Source organism: Stegodyphus dumicola, chromosome 3, assembly GCF_044657685.1.
Source record: "Stegodyphus dumicola isolate Sdum_Otavi_A_Nest chromosome 3, ASM4465768v1".
NCBI classification, from domain to species: domain Eukaryota; kingdom Metazoa; phylum Arthropoda; class Arachnida; order Araneae; family Eresidae; genus Stegodyphus; species Stegodyphus dumicola.
The window spans coordinates 197,499,515-197,517,729 of NC_140770.1; the positions used below are offsets into that span (position 1 = coordinate 197,499,515).

General features: G+C 29.9%; 2 protein-coding genes across 3 annotated transcripts in view; one reads left to right on the top strand and one right to left on the bottom strand.

The window, feature by feature from the left end:
• LOC146998237 (cyclin-dependent kinases regulatory subunit-like) overlaps positions 1-5,247 on the bottom strand; it is a 34,529-nt gene extending 29,282 nt beyond the window's left edge. The window contains exons 1-2 of one of the 2 annotated variants that reach the window (XM_085813734.1): positions 5,102-5,247; positions 4,330-4,392 (exon numbers count right to left, since the gene is read on the bottom strand). In XM_085813734.1, the coding sequence (XP_085669860.1) occupies positions 4,330-4,391 (62 nt within the window). In that variant the 5' untranslated portion in view covers position 4,392; positions 5,102-5,247. Of the gene's footprint in view, positions 1-4,329; positions 4,393-4,889; positions 5,038-5,101 lie in introns of those variants that run through there. The other variant, XM_085813733.1, reaches the window with a different exon arrangement.
• Positions 5,248-5,368: 121 nt separating this feature from the next.
• The window catches only part of LOC118196374 (rab-like protein 3), a 33,657-nt gene continuing 20,810 nt past the window's right edge, over positions 5,369-18,215 (top strand). Inside the window, exons 1-4 of the mRNA XM_085813732.1 lie at positions 5,369-5,515; positions 7,592-7,683; positions 8,136-8,253; positions 10,880-10,988. Of these exons, the coding sequence (XP_085669858.1) occupies positions 5,470-5,515; positions 7,592-7,683; positions 8,136-8,253; positions 10,880-10,988 (365 nt within the window). The 5' untranslated portion in view covers positions 5,369-5,469. The remainder of the gene's footprint in view (positions 5,516-7,591; positions 7,684-8,135; positions 8,254-10,879; positions 10,989-18,215) is intronic.

Below are 18,215 nucleotides of genomic sequence, written 5' to 3' on the forward strand. Positions count from 1 at the left end.
ATACGTTTCAGTGGAAGTAAACGTGCATGGAAATAATTTAAATATTTGACACTAAGTATTTGTAACCATTTGTAATGTTTGCGGTATGAATTAGTTGGTGACGTTTATAATATAATAGATAATTTAGAGGTAAAAGTTTTTGGATATTTTATTTATTTTATACGTGGAAATGTTCATCATTTTAGAAGGGTATATACTTTTTCGCGATCAGGTAATTTCATATATGTTCTTTTTACCGCATTTAAAGATTCACAAAATTTTCATGCATTTTCGTGAAATTTTCCTAATTTATGAGAAAAAAGCAGTGTACATGGATATAGTGAAGAGTGCAATGCCATTTTTGTGCAATTCTGGGATTTTTTTTTAAGTAAAAATAAGTCGACATGTACATGGTTTAGTGATATTTTAATTAAATGATAGTTATTTTGTGAATTTTATGTTTGCAGGAATTTGGTATACATTTCAGAAATGTTCATCATTTTAGAAGGGTATATACTTTTTCGCGATCAGGTAATTTCATATATGTTCTTTTTACCGCATTTAAAGATTCACAAAATTTTCATGCATTTTCGTGAAATTTTCCTAATTTATGAGAAAAAAGCAGTGTACATGGATATAGTGAAGAGTGCAATGCCATTTTTGTGCAATTCTGGGATTTTTTTTTAAGTAAAAATAAGTCGACATGTACATGGTTTAGTGATATTTTAATTAAATGATAGATAATTAAATGATAGTTTTAATTAAATGGTAGTGTACATGGATATAGTGAAGAGTGCAATGCCATTTTTGTGCAATTCTGGGATTTTTTTTAAGTAAAAATAAGTCGACATGTACATGGTTTAGTGATATTTTAATTAAATGATAGTTATTTTGTGAATTTTATGTTTGTAGGAATTTGGTATACATTTCAGAAATGTTCATATATGTTCTTTTTACCGCATTTAAAGATTCACAAAATTTTCATGCATTTTCGTGAAATTTTCCTAATTTATGAGAAAAAAGCAGTGTACATGGATATAGTGAAGAGTGCAATGCCATTTTTGTGCAATTCTGGGATTTTTTTTTAAGTAAAAATAAGTCGACATGTACATGGTTTAGTGATATTTTAATTAAATGATAGTTATTTTGTGAATTTTATGTTTGTAGGAATTTGGTATACATTTCAGAAATGTTCATCATTTTAGAAGGGTATGTTTGTAGGAATTTGGTATATACGTTTCAGTGGAAGTAAACGTGCATGGAAATAATTTAAATATTTGACACTAAGTATTTGTAACCATTTGTAATGTTTGCGGTATGAATTAGTTGGTGACGTTTATAATATAATAGATAATTTAGAGGTAAAAGTTTTTGGCAATGATTTAGTTTAAAGTAATTAGGATTGTAAGCTAATTTTTATTAATTTAATGTATGTGCTTATTTATATTTTAAGTAGTGTTTTTAAATTTAATTAAATGATAGTTATTTTGTGAATTATATGTTTGTAGGAATTTGGTATACATTTCAGTTGAAGTAAACGTGCATGGAAGTAATTTAAATATTTGACACTAAGTATTTGTAACCATTTCTAATGTTTGCGGTATGAATTAGTTGGTGACGTTTATAATATAATAGATAATTTAGTGATAAAAGTTTTTGGATATTTTATTTATTTTATACGTGGAAATGTTCATCCTTGGAAAGGGTATATACTTTTTCGTGATCAGGTAATTTCATATATGTGCTTTTTACCGAGTTTAAAGATTCACAGAATTTTTTTGCGTTTTCGTGCAAATTTTTGCAATTTATGAGAAAATAGCAGTGTTGATGGATAAAGTTAAGAGTGTGTGCAATGCCATTTTTGTGCAATTCTGGGATTTTTTTTAAGTAAAAATAAGTCGACGTATAAATGGTTTATGTGTATGTGCTATTCTGAAAAATGCGCAAGGAGTTTGCGATTGTGCACCTTTTCCCAATTTTGCAGTTAATATTTGTCATGATTAAGCAGTTTTGTTACATAAAATTTCTAGCATAAGTGTAATTCGGCTAGTAGATTGTTGGAAAAAGTGTTCAGTAAATAAAAAGAAAAGAAACATGTCTTTACTTCGTGAAGACAAAATGGAGGCGAAAAAAAAATAGAGGGTTGCTGTAGCAGAGTTGGTCGCCAAATTTTCTCCAAGTTACCATAATCCAAAGATCAACCCAGTCAAGAAATGAGAAGAAATTAGTGGTGAATGTCCTGCCAGCTATTGGTATAAATAATGCTTCCTTTATGACATTCACATACGGGTAGAAGGTAGGCCAGCATCTCTAGTACCACAGGTGATCGAGGTGTTGCTAAACTTAGCTAACTGTTAAGCTTCTGCACCAGTTTTAAAGGGAAACATATCAGGACTTCCACTCCTCTTCCCCCGCTACGAACCTCTCAAGAGGATTTTCAGCACAATATCTATTTTTTGTCCCCCCTTCCACACTTCAGCAAAGTTTCGGCCGACTGATTTAGAACAGCGACTAAAAAATATTCAATCGATTCTTTGCATAATTCCCCGAAAACCCACAGGAAGAAGGGCAGAAGAATACAACCAACATTGCTTTTTCTTTGACTGAGCTTGTTCACTTCAATAATTTCCTTACATCTGCCAACTGTCAACATAGTTACATTGTGGTTCATCTTCAGTTGGAGCTCAAAAAGTTCAATAAATATCATCTCCTGACAACAAAAACAGAGGAAAGCACAACTGTAAGGAAAGGGGATTTTTAATTCTTTGAACCAGTTTTGTGTTCTTAGTCCATTCAGGACAGCAGGATTCTTTCTTGCAATACCATTTCGCTGTTGAGTTATAAATTAAAAAAATTCATCTTGTGATTCTTTGAGCATAATTTTCTATCATGAATGATGCATTTTCTTTGAAAAAATTATGCTGTAGACTTTTTGTCCTTGGGCAATTTCCAAATTGTTAGATCAAATAATTTAAAAATTAAGCTAGTATTTCAATGGCAACTGAGCAATTTGTGATTAAAAAGGGTGTGCAGAAAAAATGTCACCCGGGAAAAAGGGAAACGGAAAGGATGTCCCCGAAAAATAAGGAACGGAAAAAATGTCACTCGGAAAATAAGGAATGGAAAAAAAAGGAACTCTAAAATCTCGCCAAATAATGTCGCTGATTAGAGTTGGGTGAACCTGCCAAATTCTGATTTAACGGGCAGGGTTATAGCGGGCTGTCTTGAGGGAGGTTTTAAGAATAAGATAAAACTTTTATCACCCAGCTTGGCAATCTTTCTAAACATGCCTTATATTTTCCATTGCAAACGAAGGGTGACATTTTTTCCGTTCCTTATTTTCCGGGGACATTCTTTCCGTTTCCCTTTTTTCCGGGTGACATTTTTTCCTACAACCTTAAAAAGGCACCTTTTAATATATATTTTTGCTTCAGTTTCGTACAGTGCCAGTAACGGAATTGTACAAATCTTTTTTTATCAGTTTAACCCTCAGAGTGTCATGATCAGCTTTTATCTGGTCATAAGATTTTTTTTGTCACCTGGTACATATTAGTTAAGATATTTTGCTTTTTTACTTTCTTTTATAATATAAATGCAAGATTATGAAAATAGAGACTAAAATAAAGAAATATACAAATTTAGCTAATAAAGACTGTTTAAATACAGGTCTTCATGATGGATCCAAAAATCTGTGCTGCTCAGAGAGTTAAACCAGAGTGTAGTTCAGGAAAGGGATGCAGTCAGCCTTTTATTTACCTGTTAAGTTTTAGTTTTAGTTTATGAATATAAAAAACTATTCAACATTTTCTATACTTCTTGTTTAGTTTAAAAAACATATTTAAAATAATTTATATAAATGTATTTGTATTTTTCAAGTTTTGGATGGGGAGAATGATCACCAGCAAAGGGTTGCATGGGATAAAAAAGGTTGTGAACTACTGGGTTAAACTGTTGTTGAGTAATTATACTATGTGTAACTGATAAGTATTTCTATAGAAATGTATGCCAAACTTTCTGAATCCATCAAGGTCTATATTTTTTCTACTTAAGAATGTGCACAATAAAAATAGTTTAAAACTTATTTCTGTCTATATTTAAGGAATTTACCTTACATTTTGTGAGCAACTTGGTTATTCAGCACAGAATACTGCACTTGGATTTATTAAGGTGAATAATATAATTTTTTGTTGGTATTTTAGTGTTTTATAGTATTATTTAAGAGCATTTTTATTAGCCTCATTTTAGTTGATAATAGTTCATTGTATAGACTTGATCTCTCTATACAAATTTAAGCATAATCAATATCACAACCAAACTTTTGTCAAAAATGAAATAGTTAATATTACCTACCTATATTCATATTTATCATCAGAATATTTGTCCGAATAAAATATGTTTGCTTCACTACCCATCCTGTTTAAAGGGGGAAAAAATGTATATATATATATAAATTGAAAGTTCAATACATTCAAAAAGTATGAGATACAGTAAATTTATTCTAGAAACTACTTTACATTCATTTAAAACTCATCTTTAACACTTACATCAATATTTGACACATATTATGTCAATCTGTCAAAAATCAGGTTTCACAGAAAAAAATTTAAACTCTAAAAAACAGCAATGAAAGAGAGGTTTTAATACAAGTATAATAATACAATGGGTATACAAGTATAATAATACAAATTTAAAATGGAGATGATAGCAAGAAAATAATAATAACGAAGAAAATCCAGTATGCAGTATTAATTACGATTATTTATTAAAGCCTTTAAAGACAAATATCCTTACACTTAGTCTACACTAAATTGAAAATGCTAATGAACTTAGAAAGATACTTTAAAAAATTATAAAAAACGGAGTTTTGCATCTGAAGAATTTAAAATTAAATTCATTAAAACTATTATTACCTCATAAGATAAAAAATTTTAAAACTAAGGAAAAAAGAATGCTAGATCAAAATGGTAACACAAACAACAATTCCAAAGAAACGTAGGGCAAAATCATTTAAACTTTAATAACAAATTCATTTAAATAAGTATGTAAATAAAGGCGCCAAATAACTCATCAACATCTACACACATAAAAAAATTGTGTTCACATAGACTACAGAAATAAATACCTGGTTGAAAAAACAAATATCGGTTAAAATTAGATTCTCGCGCCTTATCCTTGATGCCAGAAAACCGTTCAACCTGAAGCAAAGTTCTTTGATTAATAGGTACTGTGACAAAGTTAAAATATAAGATTCACCTAAATATAAAAAAATTAAAGATTATAGTATTTTAATAATCACTAGAACTACATTATTAAGGACAAAAGACACATTAAAGGACTTTTGCTCCGACTTTCTTCGCTTCGAATATATTTCAATTTTGGAGCTGGCAACTATTGTTTATCAAGTCGGTTTGTTGACTTTAAGGGCTAGAAAAGTGAAATGTTGTTTACATAGCGTTGAGGAAAAAGAAAACTTATTAAAATTTATTTAGAATGGCTTCAATAGAAAAAGTAAAAATTTTGGTGGTTGGAGATTCGGGTGAGTGCTATAAAACGAAACCTTAATTAAAAATTTTTTAATTATTATAAGTGGAATTATATTCCCTTTTTCTGAAATGTTTTCTTTAATCTTCGTTTTTTTATTAATTGGTCTATGAATTTATGTAATTGTTAGCGTTATCTGGCTAGCGCAGGAATTTGAAAAACATATTTGATTACTTTGAAAAATCAGTTGATTTTGAAAAAATTGTGGAGATGACGAAATTATTGAAGAAGATGAAAGCCTTTTCACTCGAAGAAAAAATTTCATTGGCCATGATGACTTTTGGGTGAATAGTGCAGAGAAGCAACTGAATTTTTTTTTTTTTTTTTGGTCGCTTTTCCAAACTGATAGGTGAAAATTTTTTAAATGTTATGAAAAAAAGTACTGTAGAAGTAATCATTATTTATACCGATTGGTGGAAAGCATGTAAGTCGAATAAATTGCAGGATGCTGGCTTTGAACATTTTACTATTAAGCACAAGAATGATTTGTGGATCTGGGAGGCAAGTGTCATACACAAACAATAGAGTGGCATTGGGGTAATGCTAAATGGCATAATAAAACACTATCAGGACACTGCTCTACAGCACCTCGAATCTTATTTATGGAAATTGGTGTGGAGATATTTATACACACAGAAAGAAAGAAAGAGAAAAAATTTTATGCCTGCATTTGATTTCAGTTATACTTAGTTGTTTTATTTTTATAGATTGTAATAAAAAATAATATATGAAATTAATCTTTCATCTAAATTAAAATAATATTCTTACATAGTTATTTGCTATTATTTTCCTTGTGATAGAGTTACTGTAACTGTTTTTGCATCGTTTGATGTCAACAGTAGTTTGCTGATTTGTTACAGTCTGGATAATAGAATTGTACCTAATTTCGATACATGTTGTACCTGTATTACAGTATTATCTTCAAAATTTTATAATGAAAAATTATATCAAATAATATCATACTCATGACAGTTTAGTTATTCAGAAACTTTTAAAATGCTTTCATTTAAAAAACTTTTTTTTTTCGTGTTTTTCTCAAGAGATTTTATTTTGCCCTGATTTTTGGTCAGATTTTAATGGTTGCAGAATTCAGGGTTAAATCTGATTGTGGTGTCTCACCTACCAAAATCAGTATTCTTTGTTGCAGATCTGCTGTTAGAATCAGCAAAGAAATAATCAAAAATGCAGTTTTTGAATTTGATCTACTTTTAAACTGTGTGCTTTCTATAACTGTCTTTCTTCCTGAGTATATATTTAAATTAGGACTTGGTAGTCTGTTTAAGGAAATTACTGTTAATTTCTTTATTTAATGTGTCATGTGTTTGATGTCATAAATAAACTGATGTTTTGACAGGGTTAGCGATTTTTCAGAATATCTTTGTATTTAAATAGCAAACATTAATTTAAATTATCTTATTGTTTATGGTATTGTATTGTATATGCTTCTAATAAAGAAAGCAATGCATTAAATTCTTTTATTCATCTATCATTTGAAATGAATAATATAGCAGAATATCTACATTTGTGTCTACATGTACCAGAGGAGTGAGAAATAAGTGAATGCTGAATTTATGCAAAATTGTGAATTTGCTATAAGAAATTATCTTGCTCATCTGATATGAAGCAAAACATTAAAATATATGAGTATATATATGTATATTGTATAATTCTGTAGTGACTTGGACAGACTTAAGATGACATATATGGATTTATTAGAAATAAGCTACAGGTGCTTGGATGCTAAAAGAACATCCAATTACCTTATCATTTATTTGGGTAGTCTTTCTAAGAAATAACACAGTTTTATGAAGAGTGAGAGGAGGAGTGCAGAAATGAGAGAACACAAGAGTGAAGCAGCAAGGTCAGTTTCATCTGATAAGATGGGCAGGCTATTTGCAAAAGCACCAGTAAAACTGAATGGGCCAATGTAATTTTAAATATGTGAATTTTACTTGCTCACATTGTTTGATGCTGCTTTAATATGATTTTTGAACCCTTTAATTTTTTAATGTATGATCAAGATATATTTTGTGGTAGAAAATAAAATTTAATTGTGTGATATCCTTATTAGGTGTTGGGAAATCTTCTTTGGTTCATCTGATCTGCCATTTTGAAGCAATCACTAACCCTTCATGGACAATTGGATGTTCTGTTGAAGTAAAGGTAATGCATACATGATGTTTTTTTCAGAAAAAAATTATATTTCACAATTTTTTATGTATAAAAATCCTCTATTGAATGTGTGGATATTACAAGTATTAAATTACGTTGATCTGGAAATTCTTCAAATTATAAGATTCATCAGATTATAAGAATACCAGCTTCTGCTGGTGTTCTTATAGTTTTATCTATTATGTTCCAAAATAAATTATATTCTTGGTTAAGAATATTTTTCATGTTTTTTTTTTAAAGTAAATTAATCATTTGAACATGGTAGTGACATTCTATAGAATGCTTAGTAAATTTCACAAAAATGTTTCCAAATAAAAATGTATTGATTGGCAAACTAATGTAGAATATAGAAACTTAGCACCAAATTTACCTATGTATAGAATCTTCTGATTCTCTATTTTTCATGTGTATCAAGTACATATTTGTTTCTTCTTAAATTTTAGCTTCATGAATATAAAGAAGGAACACCTTTTCAGAAGACTTATTTTGTAGAACTGTGGGATGTTGGAGGTTCCAGCAGTCATAGAAACAGCAGAGCTGTATTTTATAATTCCTTCCATGGTAAGTTTGTCCTTATAACATTAGACATATGTAATTTTCGAGTTGGATGTTAACCTTACATTAACCAAATATTTGGAATGATAAATAATAAAGTTTTCTTATGTAAATTATTTTATCCTAATTTTAATTGTGTTAACTGAGGCTTTTAAATATTAACATTAGAACGTCCATTGGTGCCGTTTTGATCTTAAGAACATTTGTCACTTTGTTCAGTACTTTTTCTCCCAATACTAACAATTTTATAAGGCTTTTTAATTAGCATGCTTGAGAAGTGCTTGAGAATTCTAATGATATGCTGTTTTTAAATATTGAATTTTATGCGATTTAAGTGCAAAGAACATGATATTTAATAAATAAAGGTAGCACACAAAATGTTAAAAAAAGCACCTTTGTAATAAAATCTGAAAGCTTTCAGATTTTTTAAATTTTTTATTGAAAATATTTGTTTGTTGTAGGTCGAAGAATTGAAAAGAATTAAGGACATATACCGAGGTACCACTTGCAGTCTTTTAGTGAGCATAACATATGCCCGGGGCACACCTGTTTTGCACATCCTCCAAGAAACATTTACTAATATAATATGTAGAATATACTTGTAGTAAGAATATAGTACAAATAATAATAAAATGCAGTATCTGTCGTAAAATACTCTATAATATATATTATAGTCACTACCTAAACTCTAGAAAATCTATACAGTTTTTTGGGATAACGGTCTCAGGTTAGGCTTTAAATTTGGGACAAAAAGTGTAGTTAAATCAAGACTAGAATGGATTCAGAAATCTGTCTCTGTCAGTGGAAAAATCAGATGTACATTCATCTAGAATTAATCAAAAAGATATTATTCATTTTACATATTTATATGCTGTATATAACTACATATAAGTCGACAATATTAAGAAGAAAAATCAAATTTCAAAGTAGGGGCTCGACTTATACGTGGAACCTAAAAAAGAAAGATCCGCCAAATCGATATTATAAAATTCACCCAAATTTTATGATTCTTTTCATGATCGTTATCAACATTATCCTTGTTCAAGAAATTTTCAACGTCCCGTAAATATCAAATTTAGAATCAAGAACACTTAATCGTATAAATCATGTACTTATTTCCTGGTGCAGATGATTAGGAATGCTTATCATAATGCGGGAAATTTCGCATTCTGTGGAAAGGCCAACATCTCTAGCTGATTCTCCGGGCACTTTTCGGCATCTTTTAACATGGATTGTTGTATCAATACCCCTTTTTTCACAAAAAGACTTATCATTTTCTATTGCCTCTTCGCAGATCTCATCTTGAATTTTTGCGAGTTTGGTTGCTAATGGTTCAAGATCATACAATGCTTCTCTAAAATTTATTTTAGAATCTTATACTCTGAGCTGCACACAAGTTCTCCTCAAGAGTTTATGCCAGAAATGGACTTAAGTTATGAAATTAAAATTCAGTGTATTTTGCAATAAATTGTCGCTTCATTTCTGGTGTCATTTGTGTTAGAACTGTCCACTGCTAATTTTTCTTATAGCTGTACTAATTCTTCCAGCCGATCGACAGAAACACTAACTGCTTGTTCTCTGGCACTCCATCTTGTTCCAAGTTTTCTTAAAAGCATTTTTTAATTTCCATCATAATATTGAATGTGAGCAAAAGAGCTATATGTTTTCAGTTATTCCAAAACATATTACAACAACTGGATCTTGCTTTGCTGTAACTCCTACTAAATTTAGTGAGTGATTATCGCAGTTTACAAATAATGCTTCATTATTTTTGTCCATAATTCTTTGTTCAGCACTAAATATAAGACCTGACACCGCAGTTGCATTATCATAACATTTTGATTTACAAATTAATAATTGTTTAAGATCGAAGGGCTTATAATATAATAAAAGACTATAGTGTGTTGTTTGTTATCATTTTAAAATAATAAGCGTGAGCTGTATGTGCATTTCATAAGAAAAATAAAAATATTCCACTAATTTAGAAAAATAAAGTTTTCAGAAAGAAAGAAAGTTTTGCATATGAAGATATTTGATTGATTTGTTGCAAACGTTATTCATAACATTTTTTATCAGACAGATTAAAAAAGGAAATAATTAATTATATTACAATCATTTTTAATTTAAAATATATTTTCCAGAAATCAATCAAAATTTTCCGGGAAATTTGTTTGTCTAGGTGACCATTTGGCACCCATCTGCGAGTGCCACCCAGGGTATGATAGCCTCCCATGCCCTGCTTTTACTACACCACCAACCACTCTATTTTCAGTGCCATTTTTTCTGTGATCCTTATTATACTTTATATTGGGGAAATTTTGAATTAACTGTTTCTCCACTTTTCCCAAACTGCTCTCGTTGCAATTTATTTTGATGCAAACCACATTCATTGTGTCCATCTGTCCAGTATTTATAATTTTAAATTCATCAATGACTTTCAGACCACCATGTACTGTTAGTGCTAGATGAATAATGGTGTAGGGGTGAAATCTACTCTTTTATATTGTAAATTACAGTAGCAGTATAATTTGTTCTTATTTCATTTCTTTCCACCTTTGAAAATATTAAATGTGTAATCTTTTTTCCTTTCAGAATGAAAAGCTGAGTTTTAAAATATGGTTTTAAATTTTAGGTATAATATTAGTTCATGATTTGACAAATCGAAAATCAAAACAGAATCTCAGAAAATGGCTTGCTGAGGTTTTGTGGAAAGATACTTCACCAAAAAAAAACAATGGTTGGTAAGTGCACTTTTCATGTAATGAATTCTATTATTTTATTATATAAATTTGTATGTGATTCTGATATTTATAAAATTTATTGTTTATAATAAGATTTTATAATTTTGCTGTATTTCCACCCACCTTTTCCATGGTAGACCTATGTCATCAGAACCTATATTAACAGTATAATATTGCAAATGAGCAGTTAATTAGTACAATCATTAAGTGGCATATAGTACTGTATACTTTATTTTTATTAACATGTTATGTTTTGAATCTTTTCTGCAGTTCTTTTCTTTCTTTAATTTTTCTTTACTTTTTTAGTGTTTAGTCTGTTCCACCAGAGAATGTAAATTACATGAGTATAAATAATCAGTAAGAATCTAAGTTTAGATAAAAAGTTTGGGCAATTTAAATCTCAGAGCACAATGATATTATTTATTTATTTATTTATTTTTTTCTGCTAGAGTACTTACTTTATAAATTAACTTATTTTTTGGTAACTATGTGAAAAGACATATTAGCAAAGGAGCTATATGTGTAGTTTTTAACATTTTGATTTTTAAATATACAACTACTATTATATTATCAAGGCATAAGCAGTGGAGATTATATTATTTTCTTTAGCTGTATCATCAAGCTTAAATAGCTGTATTTTCAAGCTGAAATATCAATATATACTTAAGTTACTTGTGTATATATATATATTTATATATATAAATTTGTGTTGTATATTTCTAAATCATGACTAGATGGAAACAGTCTAGTAAGGCTACTCATAGTTTAAATGTATGTAAGTGTATTCATATGCAGCATTATATGTAGTGTTTTTTATTCATTTGTGACAAATACCTCTTATAATTAAATACTTAATCTGTTTGAAGTTGCAATTTTTAGTCTGGTCAAAAAAGGTTAAGATGAAATATTGCATAATGTTTTCAAAAGTAGTGATAAAATTTTAAATGTTTGTAAAGGTTTATTTTCAATTGAAGCTATGTTTATAGGTAATTTACAAAGGAATAAATAGATCTGCATTTTCAGTCTTTGACAGACTCAGCCATTCTGTATCTCTAAGAAGTAAAACTGAGAAGAATATAATTGCAAAGTGATCTAACTATTTTATTGCCTCTTTGAAAAGAATTAAAAATTCCTGTTTCAGTTGATGTATATCATCAAGTAGAGTAGGGTGGTGAATTCACTGCTGATATAAAGGAATACTGCTAGTTATTACACTTCTTCTGAGAAATCAATAATAAACTCTTTTAAAGTGAGCTGATATATTTTTCTTTTTCAAAAGAGTACTTTAGAGAGATAACAAATAGTCTCTTTTCCATTTATATCTCAATTTTTTCCCTTTATTTTGAGGAGAGACCACTTTTTTTTCTGTAAATAGTGCATAATCTTTTACTCGTGCTGCAATTGGAGGAAAACTCTATTTAATGGAATGTATTTTCCACTCGGTATTGAATATGTATTGATATATAATCCCATTTTAGCAGTTTTTGAATATCTAAGAAATTTTGAGATGCAGAATGATGAATAGCTATCCCAGTTTTTCATTGTTGTCCTGGTAGAATACCAAATCTCTTGGTTTTAATTTTTACCCTTTACTAAAGAATTTGTTTCCTAACATTAAATAAAATTGAGCTGTCTTAATTTGCTTTAGACGTTTGTAGATTTTTAATAAAGATTCACAAATAATGTTTAATTTATTGATATTTATGTTTAATTTTATTTGACTGCTATACTTGGTACATTGCTAAGTTTATCCACTCAAATACTGTGTTCATTGTATTTAAAAGTACATTGATAACTATAAAAGTTTTCTTCACTACTCAGGAGCCCACCAGTGGCCGAGCGGTAAAGTCGCTGAACACTGGTAGTTCAGTCCGAGGTTCGAATCCCGCGAATGGTCTGGCTGCATGGGCATTTTCATGGTTTTTGCCATGTGTAACGTGTATATGAGCCAGTTTCCCATAGAAAGTCCTCCACGAAGGCATCCCTCTCCTTAGGCAGATAGCCCTAGTGTGCTTTGCCATAATTAAATAAACCAAACCAAACCAAATCACTACTCAGGTTTCTTTTAGTATAAGAGTGTGAGAAAATTAAAAAATGTAATTAGCCTAAGAACATTAAATTTAGAATATCTTGTCAAATGCTGTTATATTTTACACCAGAATTGTATTACAAATATTTCAGTAACCTGAATCTTGCATTATAAAGTGGATTAAAGTCAGTTTGGTGTTTCTTTGAAATGGTGTTGCCACATAGCGGGGAAACCTCCCAGTCTAAAATTTCAGAAACTCCAGTTTTTTTACTACAAAAATATCAATATTTGTAATGTTATATTCTAAATTGGGAGCTTATGCTTTCCTTCAGAAGTTCCTTAATCCCTGAACAAAGAGAAAAGTGTTTGAAACAACATGTGGAAACACATCATTACAAGACATAACGTTTTTGGAATGTTGTGTTTCATTGTCTTTCTAGGACTTTTAATAAACTTTGAAGCAATAAAATTGAGTTTTGTAATTTACAAATTTTATTTTCTAGATGACAGGGTTCGTAGCGGTCCTTATAAGTGCTTATAAGTCCTTATATTTGAAAATAAAATATAAAGGCCCTTATAGGTGCTTACTTTTTCTTTAAAGCCGTTATTTTTTTGTTTTTAGTGCTTATTTTTTGCTTTTGGTGCTTTTTTTTTAAATGAACGTGCAATCCCTCCCCCCCCCCCCGTACCAAAGCCGAAACTAAATAAACAACTTTTCTTCCTAATATGGAATGTCAGATGGTGAATCATACTCCCGGAAATAGCTTTTCCCCCTTTCTCTGCATTAACATAACCTTTGGTGTGCGCAAAGAGTACAGACAGGTGCCCGTCGTTCTGTTGGTCAAAGAATTGCCAAAGCAGTAGAAAATTTCGGTACATTCAGCATTCTTTTCCTCCCACCCAAATACTACACACGTTTGAATTTCTATCAAGATCTTAATAATTTGCATTCTCGTGATCGTTATGCTTATATTATGAGTATATGTATGAATGTTTATAATAACATAGTTGCAGTAACTGCTGAAGAACTTCCAAAAATGGTTGTGTTTTAACGCAGATTAGCTTTCTAAGGAATAATATTCAAAATGGCTTAAATAAAGGGAAAGTAATCGAATAGTCAAAATAATTTAAGTTTTTTGGCCAATACATTATACAGTATGAAGATTGGGAGGTTCTCCCCTTCTCCGCAAAATCTCGAATATTGAAACTGTTACAGTTCGCTGCAAAACAAGCAACGGGCCTTTTTTTTTTTTTTTTTTTTTTTTTTTTTTGTCACTTTCCAATCTGGATTGAATGGGACTAAAAGTTTTGCGGTCTACCAAACCAAGCGAAGAATGATTCTATTCTGGAAATTTAACTCAGTCTGTTGAAAATTAGAATGAAAAACACCCCAGATTGGTAAGTCTCTTTCTTTTCCTTAATTTAGTTCTTTATACTCCCAATACCGGCAGCCGTTGAATCCGATTACGTAATATCATGTAGGGAAGAATTACGGCGCACGTGTTGCGCAATAACGTTTGCGATATTTTGCAGAGGTAATTAATTTTGATGTTCGGTCCGAGATTTGTTTATGAACACTTAAAAGAGTTTTACTGTGCTTGCAAAGCAGAATATTTTTCTGTTCCGTTGGTTTGTTTTTATATGATGCACATATCGAAATGTCAAAAGCATTTATTTAGCGGAAAAATCTAAAGAACAGCTACAGTCTATCCCCCCTCCGCTCCTCTTTTTCAAGTTACGCTGGACTGTCAGAATATTCACCAATTTTCAAGTATGCGGGTAGTTAAGCTTTTACTGTTAAAGGATGACAGCATGAAGCAAATTTCTGTCTTCTGATTTCAGAAATGTTCCTCTTTTTTACTTAAATTACTTTGCTTGCAATATCTGTTAAAGGAAAACTGATATACGATGAAAATTTAGAAAATATTCAGAATTTAGATTTAAATTAGTTAAATATCAATATGAGTGGGAAAATAATTTGTATTTATTATTAAGTTCCAAGCAAATAGAATAAATATGTCTTATTATTATTTATTTCCTTTATTTTGAACTGAAATTTCATCATTAAATCGTGTAATATAGTTTAGTTCTGCTTAGTTTTTTTTTTCTCTCATTGTAAACTAGTTCTGTAAATTGAACTGTTATTTAAAATTAAAAAAAAAAGTAATTATTTTCCATGGTTGAGGTAATGCTTATTCTCTCTTAATAAATACTGCATTTCTCATATTTTAAATTACGAGTCTAATTTTTAAGGTTATGCAGTTGTGTATAATGTAATTAGACAGGTGCTTATTTTTTTTCTTAAAATGTGCTTGAAAAGTGCTTATAGGTGCTTATTTTTTTAACTTAAATGTGGCTATGAACCCTGGATGACCATATTGAATTTATGTCTGTCTTGAGTAGAGGTCTTTTATCATAACATTCAGTTTATGATTTTGATTGCAAGTGGATACTGGTTTTACTTAGCTTTCTTATATTGCACAAGCTGGTAACTGTAAACTCATCATTATCAATAATTCAGAATTATGACTAGAGAGATACAATTTTTTGGTGACAAAAGGTAGATATTTCTTTCTTTCTTTTTTTCTTTTTCTTTTTTTCTTTTTCTTTTTTTTTTTTTTCAAGTTTGTTTCTTGGAAACCATGGTGTTGGTGTGACTAATCTCACATGTCTGACAGTAGCATCAGAACTAGCCAACGAAATTCATCGTCGCAAGGAGTGCAAGATTGCGCCTGTCATTGGCAAGAGCTTTGAGCATCATCCAGGTGGCAGTATGACTTTGCTCAGTTCTACCCCCAATTTTGAAGTAAAGCACTTTGTGTGGATCGGTCAGAGGGTCTCCCATCCCTCTTCTTCTACCAGCAACCTCTCGAGAGGATTCTTGGCTCACTGCATATTTAGAGTGCCCCTGTGCCGCACAGACACCATAAATTTACAAATATCCATGCCTTCCCTAGAATTCGAACCCGGATCCTTTGGTATGAAAGTCAGCATCACTAACCAGCATCCTGATTGGGCAGCCTTTTTGAAACTATTTAAACTGAAACAGTGTAAAGTAAAGATGCATTTATCATTAATTTATGTGGGTCAGTGTGTTAATCTTTTGCAGATTGACATGATAAATATACAATTCATATAAATAGAAATAACTAATAATTTAACTTTCCTCAATAAGTAAAACAACAAGCATGGATTAGAGGTGATTGTGAAATAAAAAAACTTACAGGATACTTAGCAGTAAGAGATGTGGAAAAAAACAAGGGTGTAGAAAAGAAAGTTGAAGTTCATTTGGTAGTATCTTCTTGCTCTGTACAGCAGCCAGTCTTTAATTCTGTCTGCTACAGCCCAAAAAGTATTGAATTTTGTTGCATGTTCTAGTTGATGTTAAAAGTTTGATGTATGACCATTATGCATCAAACTGACACTTTTTTTTTTTCATCTGTTATCCACTTATTCTGCTGCATTTTTTGGTATTTCCTAATTATCAGCATCTCCTCCAAAAAGTATTTATGAGGTAATGCTGTATATTGCAAAATAGCAAGCCATGTCTGTCACAGTGTATTATAAAATTTACATTGTATAATTAATACCTCAGTAATGCTAGCAAAATATTAATTAGCTGGTAATTGTTATTTATTTGGCAACCCAGGTATGCATGAATATGCAACAGATGAGTGCAAGTTATTATTGTTGTTTCTGTTGCATTGATGATTGTCACTAGTATTTGTTTTTGTTTCATTGAGTGCATTTTTTTTCCTTATAAAGAATCATAATGGGATTGTGGAGTTTGCAAGCTGCTGAAAAAGAAAGCTTTGCTTTTCAGAAAAGCATTTTGCCTAACAGTAGAAAATGTAAAAATTTGCATTCCATGACATTATACTTCGTAAACAGTCAAATTTTGTAAATCAAAATTTGTGCTGTAGTGCTGAATTTATACAGTTCTTGGATTTTTTTCCCCAGCAAAAATAGGTTGTTGTACACATGGGAAAGCAACATTAAGTGCACTGCCAAAAATTTGTGTAACTTTCTGATTTTTTTTAAAGCAAAAACACTGTAAGTGGAGAGAATGACATTGTGTGCAAAGCTGAGTTCTACAGCTACAGTTCTCGGATTTTTTTTGAAAATAAAACTGATCACTGTGTACATGGGATGGACAGCACAAAAAAGTGTAAATATTTTATTATAGATGTTTCTTACATTTTTAATTTTCCTACTTGGTTGCTGTTAAATGTAATTCTTAGTGCACCACCATTTTTGAAAATAGAATGTGTCTTTTGTGTCTTGGTAAAAAATAATGGATTTGTAAATTTTTGGGACGAGGGTTAGCAGATAATCAGAAAATACCCATTCCCCCCTCAATCATGTGTCCATTGAAATTAATCAAATGTTTGCTAAACCACGTTAAAGCCTGTATTTTATTTTTCCTTAAAGTTATAATTTTTTTGCAACCACTTTATAAAAGAAACACTGAATAGCATTTTACCTTTTTTTTTTTTTTTTTTTTTATTTTTTAAATGAAAATTCTATTTGTATTTTTCTCAGTCACCAAAAAGACTAACAATGTAGCTGTTTCATAAAATTAAAGTTCATAAAGCTTTGAAAGCAGACCATAGCTGTATTAATAAATTAATTTTATTTTCAGTAGTGTTCATTCTAGTTTCAGTTAAATGTGTAAATTTTCAAACTTTTTGTAGAATTTTGAAAACAGAATATCAGTGGAAACAAAATATAAGTACATGGTAAAGTAGTAAATGTTTATATTCATATTTAATGCAAATTGTGGTAATCTGTATAATTTCTCTGCTAGGTATATGAAATGTATTGTAGCACTGAGATAAGGCAAACAGATTTGCATTTTTTCTTAGATAAATGCAATATTGTTTATAAGTTTACAATAAGTTAATTTTTAATTTTTCTTTCATGGTCTTTGTGATATATGTAATCTACATGAATTTCTTGACAATGATTTTAATTTTGTGTGCTTAAATTTATATTATCTGCCTGGTATTTCTATGGTAATAAAAATGCAGAAACATAAAAAGTTCATGCAAAAAGTATTTGATGTAAAAAATAAAATAAGAACTTAATGAAAGAGTAGATCTCATGAAACTAATAATAAATTTGTGACCAGCAAAATTTCAATTATTTTCACACTTGAAGAATTTAGTATAGTTATTAATTAATTTGCTTTCTAACAC